General features: G+C 35.3%; 1 protein-coding gene across 3 annotated transcripts in view; it reads right to left on the reverse strand.

The window, feature by feature from the left end:
• Positions 1 to 5,022: 5,022 nt before the first annotated feature.
• The window catches only part of FSTL5 (follistatin like 5), a 310,918-nt gene continuing 307,962 nt past the window's right edge, over positions 5,023 to 7,978 (reverse strand). For all 3 annotated transcript variants that reach the window (XM_009639992.2, XM_009639990.2, XM_009639989.2), the window contains one exon: positions 5,023 to 5,725. In XM_009639992.2, the coding sequence (XP_009638287.1) occupies positions 5,023 to 5,725 (703 nt within the window). The remainder of the gene's footprint in view (positions 5,726 to 7,978) is intronic.

A 7,978-nucleotide genomic window follows, 5' to 3' on the forward strand; every position in this document is an offset into this window, starting at 1 on the left:
ATGTAGAGGCAGGAGGAGCGGGAGAAGGCTTCTTCCTTTTTGCACCCTATCCAGTGGCGAGAGCATTTGTTCAGGATACAACATAGCCTGGTTCAAATCCACACATTTACATAGTAAAGCTAAATCAGAAAAAAATGGAATCTATTGACCTATAAATTATTTTACAAAGCTTATCTCTCTATATTGGTTTTCCCTAAGGTTCTCTGAGAGAATAATTGGCAGAATAAATAAGGAGAATAAGTGAAAATGTTAGTTAATGCAATTTTGAATTTTTGTAATATTCACTAGGCATTTTCCTGTAGCAATTAATCAATTCACTTTTCCAGAAGCTCTTGAAATGCATTCATTTCAATCAATGCATTCAAGGTGTTCACTTCAAAACACCACAAGAAGGGGAAAAAATTAGTACAGATAACTGGTAATTGTATTTTTTTTTTTTTTTTTAGAATTATTTGAGAGACCTACTAATTTATTTACAGACTATGCTACCAATTATTCTGTTACTGTTCTTTCACTAGCTAAAAACAAATGTTCCTATTAAGCTGACAATGCTCTTTCAGCTGAAAGCAAATGGAGCATCTTGTGGTAAGTATGCAAAATGATGTAATAACTATGTTATTTTCATAATATAACATTCATAATTTGCAAGTCTGCTATTCTGTAATCCATATTTGGGAATATTTCATTCCTAACCGAAATGCAGACACTACCTTGGTGTAACAAACCAGCTGTTCAATAACACAAAGAAATACCATTTTCAAGCTCAAAAGACTCTGTAAATTGAAAGAAGTGGAACCTGCTGATGAAGAGTTACTATTTAAAATCTAAATAATTCTGTGATAGTCTTAAATGTTCAGATGCCCTTTAACTTGCATTTAACAGTCAGCCTTTCTTAATGATACAGTGTGAGCAGGAGGCTCAATAAAAACTCAGAATGAATCTTTTAACCTCATTGATATCACTTATAAAAATATATGGAGTTCTTTGAAACTTGTTTTATCATTTTTTCCACTAAAGTTTTTTAAAGACATGCTTATACAAGGTGTGTTTCTTATGTATTTGCAAAGACATCTTATTTTTGGACTTATGAACTCTTTGGCACTTTTGTTTACGGGAAATTTAAATGCACTGAAGGGGTTGTTCTGATCTCAGTTTGCCTATTTGTGCAGTTGCTTAACTAGCAATCTCTCACAATTTGATATTATAAACCAAGCAGTCAGAAAGTATATAAATGAAGACAGATGATGACACTCTGGACCACATACAAAAAGTGAAAAATTGCAGGATCATATTTGAAAAAAAAAATCTCCACTTTTTTATAAAAGATAAACTTTTTAAAGAAAAATCTCTGGTTTTAATCTCTCATGTGTATTGATTGATGTACATACAGTGGTGCAGGAAATAACTAGCTGTTTATCAGTATGGAATAGTAGTTAAAAAGATGTCTTTGGGCACAGACTATTAAAAATGTCTACTGCCAAACTGAAGGGAAAAGTAACTTTTTTTTTTACTTTGGCACTATTTTTTCTTTCATTTTATGTCTCTTAAAATAGCCTGACAGAGCCTTTTCTCCATGTCTCATAAATAATATTTTTTTTAGTACCTTAGCAAAAGGAGCTCTATCATCACAATCGCTGGTGAAGAGCACTCCGTCTCGTCCTCCCATGCGCTTCTCAAATTCATTATCATACAGGAACACAGTGGAAAGTTTCAGCAGCTGTAGCAGAACTTGGTCATCATGTGCATTTGGCTTCTTCCATTACATTTCCATTATCCTCCACTACTTTTCTCTAATGTATTTCTGTAAGAAAATCCTAGATCTTGAAAGTTTGTAACAGCTTGTGAAATAAAATATGGGTGTTTACCTCAAATTAAGAGAAGGCCTCTGTTTCCAACAGCAATTAGGAAAGACAGGATTCAAACCAACTGTTGTTATATCTGGGTTTGTATTAAGGGAAATTTGAAACACTGAAGACAGTGTTTGATTTTTCATTTATTCAATAGGACCAAACAACTTCTGGACACCAGAAACCTGTTTCAGTTCCATAAAAATGGGAAAGAAACAAAACATGGTCTTTAAGCTATTACACTGGAAAACCTAAACAAAATACAGGGAATTGGCAATAGTCCTTGACCAAACTGCTTTAGCTAGAGTCAGAGATATTCTTAGGGTGGGAATAAAGAAATTGGTTTCAAACAAGAATTCCAAACTGATTGAGACAGTCTCTATACTATACAAATTGCTGTGATATTACTGACATAGTCAAACCTGTTAAGTCTGTGAGCAGAGATTGTGGTCTCCTGTTTCATATGAGCAACATGGTTTATTCAAGTTTTAAAGCTTCTCCAATTGCCAAATGTTAATACAAAAGAATAAGAGGCTGCCAAAACTGACAACTGACCTGGACTTTGATAGACATTGTAAGGGATCATGCAGAATGTTGTCAAGGGAATCTCACTATTGTCATGGGATTCAATTCTTATCTTTAATGTTAATGGTTAGGCAAGGAGAGGGCAAAGTAAATGTGCAATCCATCCATGCTGAGCAGACTGGATAGGGAGTTGATCAGCTGTGCTACTGGAGTGCCGTGCTTCTTGGTTTGGACTTATATGTTTATACAGCTTCTAGACTAGATGTTTTTGGCTCCAGAGGCTAGGCATGAGAATAGACACCTGTCTATATTCCAATTACTCTGTGCCTAATTGTTTAATAGAATCATAGAATAGCTTTGGTTGGAAAAGACCTTTAAGATCATCAAGTCCAACCATTAACCTAACCCTGACATCCCACCACTAAACCATGTCCCTAAGCACCTCATCTATCCTTCTTTTGAATACCTCCAGGGATGGGGACTCAACCACCTCCCTGGGTAGCCCATTCCAGAGCCTGACAACCCTTTCTGTGAAGAAGTTTTTCCTAATGTCTAGCCTAAACCTGCCCTGGCGCAACTTCAGACCATTCCCCCTCGTCCTATCGTCCGTTACCAGGGAGAAGAGGCCGACCCTCACCTCACTACAGCCTCCTTTCAGGCAGTTGTAGAGGGTGATAAGGTCTCCCCTCAGCCTCCTCTTCTCCAGACTAAACAACCCCAGTTCCCTCAGCCTCTCCTCGTAAGACTTGCGCTCCAAAGAAAAATTTTCCGGTTGGTTAAGCCCTTCTAAAAAGTGTTCTTTCCACACTGTATATTATTTATATATATATATATTTAAAATAAAAGGCAGAAAAGCTTCCTTTTATCTTGCTTTCAAATGAGTCTGAGTTACATGCCACATCAGTGTGGCTACATCGGAGCATTCACCAAAGTCAGGACTGTTTAAAATTTATGGGGTTTATTCTCCTTATGTCAAGCATTTTCTACATACAGAACATTCACATGGTGTAAGTTACAGAAGAAAAATGCATGAGACAGACTACTGCAATTAAGTGAGTAACAGACAGTTTACATGATTCTTGTTTGTTCACAATGGAGAAAAGTTGTTAAAAAGGAAAACAGATTCAATAGCTAGAAATGTAAGCAGACTCTTATCTTAGTTAAATCTACCTACCAGGAGGTTTGCTCAAGCTGAAGAGAGATCTACTGTGCCCACACAGGGCAGGATGCTAGATGCACACAAGATTACAATGCTAGAAAATTCCAGATTTCTAAGCAATTTTACACAATCTAAATTGCAGTAAAATTTTGTTTAAAAAAAGATATTTTTTTCTGATTGCTTTCAGTAACTGGAGGTCAGTTTAAGAGCTTATAAGCATTCTTTAGCAAAAACATAATAAAAATAAAAATACTCTCAAACTTAAGTCATTGCTCTAAGTCTGGACAGTTGTTTACTGCTGGCTTTCTGATCCTACTGACTTGTTATTCTACTTCTGGGAATCTTATTTTTCCCAATTACACTTTTAAGCATTGTTAATATTAGAATTCTAAGTAAACAAACTATAAAAAATACAAAGTTTTTGTTGTTTGTTTTTTTGCATTAATCCAATTGGATGCATGGAATATAAAATCTGTTGAGCTAACCAAATGGTTTAACAAATATGGATCAATGGTGCAGTGCATAAGCAAAAATGTCATCAACTGGTTGTAGACCAGTTCTTTGAATTTTCAGTTTCTTAAAATGCGTTTTGTTTGTTCTTAAATAATGATTTCCTCGACGGCATAAGTGAAGCTTTGCAATGCCAGTTTTTTAGAACATGGTTTACTCTGAAAGGATAAGCGCAATGTTTCTCTTTAGTAGAACTGAAACTCCTTGCTGACGAAACCCTCTGATAGCTGAAAAACCTGTCTATTTTTCTCTAAAAAAAGGTTAAGCTTCCGCAAGCAACTCTCTCAACTAAGACTCACCATAAAAATAAACTCCTCAAATCACAGTGATCAGAAAACACTGCAAATATAATTTCTCCTTTTTTTCTCTCCGTGTATGTTCCACAACTTGAGACTAGAAATTTGATATTAAAAATTTCTTTCCAATGACAAGCAATCCTGTAGCCACAGTGGGAATAAATTAGACAATTTCTATGCTTTACCTTTTATGTGAGACTTTCGCTTCAAGGCACAAAAAGATTAAACAGTGGACTGGACAGAACAGGACATAACATTTCAGTTTAAGGAGTCAAAGGTTGTACAACAGCTCTTATTTTGTGTCTGAAGCAAATCAAACCAAAATTTGAATCGTATTTAAGTCTTCCATTTACAAATGCAAGGTATCATTTTAAATTCCCTGAAGCTTTTTTTTTCCTACTTCCTTTAAAATAATGTATGATATTTAGCGTCAATTTCAATATTTAGTAATTTCAGTCAAACAACACAATCTCAGCTGATAATTAATAAGGAATGCCATTATCAAATAGCCATTGTTTTAGTAACTTTTGAGGCAGTTGATTCAAATTGTGTTCAAGTCAAAGAAATAACAGGTATAGAAGGGTTTAACAATTTAAAACTGAAATTCTGTATATTTGAAAAATGGTGTAATTTAAGTGCAATGTACTGTAAAACTACTAATTCAGTAAATATCTAGCACAGATCCTTATGCTTCTCCAACCCAAATTACTGTGTTGCCTCTCTCAACTTCAGTGATTTCACAATTTAACTTATTGAGCCGTCCATCCAGGATAAACAGAGATTCCTTGGAAGGGGTCATAAGATACTGACCAAAAAGGCCACTGTCTTTTATAAGACGGTTCTTACTGTTCCAAGGCCATTCACCTGCCTTGACAGGCTCCTTCAGACTCTTCACCATCTTAACCTTGCCAGAGGAGAGCTCCACAAAGAGAACATCAGTTTGTGTGCTGGAGCTACAGTAGACATTGTATTGATGAGCTTCAGTGAATGATGGCTGAAAAGCTACATCAGATATGTGCAAATTAGTGTGGATGTCAAACGCATCCTGTATTTCTCCTCTCATTGTTATGGACTGGATCCTCATGAGACCTTTTGCATCATCAATGCTGACAAGGTAGTGTCCATCTGGAGAGATATGTGGTGTGCCTGTTACGTCGCCATTGTATCCAATCACAGAATCAGTAACGCCATCCACTATAAGCTGTGGCAGGACAGCCCCAGTGGTATCAGGCTTACAGCAGATGAAAAAGTATCCTCCAAGATGTGTATAAGCCAGTGACTGAGGAATGCAATTATAATCCTTTAAACTAATTGTCTTGATGTAGGACATAGTTTCTAGATCAATTTTCTGGAGCACAGGCTCATCCTTATGAAGAATAAATCCAAACCTGGAAGGAAAAGCACAAAATCAAAGAAAGTCAGAGCTACTGTGGGTATTATGTACAAATGGGGAAAGCCATTATAATCAAAGTAAATGAGTTAATATGTGCAGCCATGTATTGTTATATATCCCAGCTTCAGGTGTTTTAGATATTAAGCAGTTTATAATGTTTAATTTTTAGTGTTCTTGCAACTGTAATTTAGAGTGCATAGAATAAAATGTCTAAAAACATTAATCTGATTAACGGGAAGAGTGTTCTCCTACTGACATAGGGGAAAAGCTAAACATTGTTCTGAGCATATCTATTCAGTTAGAACTTTTACAAAAGCCAGGAAGGAGAAAAAGATTAAATATCAATAGATAACACATCCCACATATTTTAATTCACTTCATATATTTCTTCAACTTTCTTGGGAACATCAACTTAACCCAGTGCTCATTGTTATTCAGATAATTATCTGAATCTTCCTCATTTTAATTCAGTAGAAATGAACATCGTAAAAGGATTTAGGTTTATGCTTCCCAACTATCCAATCCCCATATTTCTTATAATTTAAACGACCTTTTATGCTTTTCCATACATCAAGGAATTTTCACTGAACATGAATAGTGTGGTTAAACTTTAAAATCCTAGAGCTGAATGTTTGTAACATTTTAAATAGGAACAATATGACTATTGTCTAATGTTAATGTATAAGTTCTGACTCCACAACCATTTTACTGTATATATGCAAAACCCACCACTCTAAATATTATGGAGTCATGTGAAAGTATATTAGTTTTGCTTATAATCTAAGTAGCGTTCACAGCACTTTTCCCAAACAGCTGTTTTCCTTTCACACATTTCTTAACATTTTCCTCTGAAACTTTGATCCGAAGAACAAAGCTGTGCCGACATATAACCTAAAAATACCTTTCACATCCTGTTGATGTAAAGCACTATGACAGCCAGAACGTTTCAACAATTGAGTTGACAATAGCACAAAATTTTCACACTGTATTTTGCAACCCCAACATAAGACAGGGTGCATTATATTTGCCCTTCCTAGTGAATTGATCTAAGAACATTTTTAATTTTAGCCCCACCTTCCAAAATCCTTGCATACTGCTTTGGTATCATAGGATCACAGAACTATAGAATTATTTCAATTGAAAGGGACCTCTGAATTTCATTTGGTCACCCAAAGAAGGGCCAGTGTGAATCAGACTGCCTGTGATTATGAGTTGAGCTGATTATGAGATTGTTTTTGTCTTTAATTATTCAGCCACTTATAAATATATGTTAACCGAATTAAACTGTCTTGGTTAGAAAGAGGGTGAGCTGTTACGAAAGTTATGACAAGATAACTTGACAATTACTGCTACTTTTCTATCCACGAGGTCTGTTATTCTGTCATAGAGGAAGACTAGGATCATCAGGCAGAATTTGATTTTTAGCTGTTTTGGCTATCTAATATTAAGCTTTTCTTAATTTTTTAGGGCAGGCATAAAGTCATTGATTCCTGATTCCGTTATAATGTAGTAAGTATTTTTTGGTCATGAGAAACAAACTTGTACTGTATTATGTACAGAATAATTCTGTAATAGAAGAGGTTAAATAGCAATCAACATTCTGACATTTCAAATGTTTATGGTATACCTCAGTGTCAAATAACCAACATTATACACATGGACAATGGTTAGAAAAGGACAATAGAATTAGCTTATTGATTGTGTTTTCCATAGCAGCCTCCACTCTAAAGCAATAATCAGTGAACTGTCCATAAGCATTCACAACATTCTGGACACTGACTTACATGTATCTGCTATTTAATCTTTACTCCTGCAAACCAATAATCAAAAAACCCAGTGCATCTTAAAAGGACTTTTTTCTGAATGAGAATTGACTGAGGGCTCAACACTGTCATTGCTGTTGGTTTCCTTAATATCAAATGTAAAACAAACCTGAAAAATCTAGATTGCTAAATCAAGCACTAAAAAAAAAATAAAATGCAAAAGCAACAAAAACAAACACAGAAAGTTATGTTAGTGTGAATATTATACACAATATAAACTCTGCCAAACTTCTTGACCTGCCGAGTTTATTGTGTAAAATCAATCTTCAGCCCTATTTCTTATGTAATTAGGTTCATGTAATTATACGCAAACCTCTCTCTCCCTGCCCCACTACAGTGTTACTGCTTTGGAATCCATTGGCCACATCTGAGGAGCAGAGGTTGTAAATAGGGGGGTTCATGTGATGTGGATTGGTGGTTGAGTG

The sequence above is a fragment of the Egretta garzetta genome, unplaced genomic scaffold, assembly GCF_000687185.1.
Source record: "Egretta garzetta isolate BGI_Z169 unplaced genomic scaffold, ASM68718v1 scaffold615, whole genome shotgun sequence".
NCBI classification, from domain to species: Eukaryota; Metazoa; Chordata; class Aves; order Pelecaniformes; family Ardeidae; genus Egretta; species Egretta garzetta.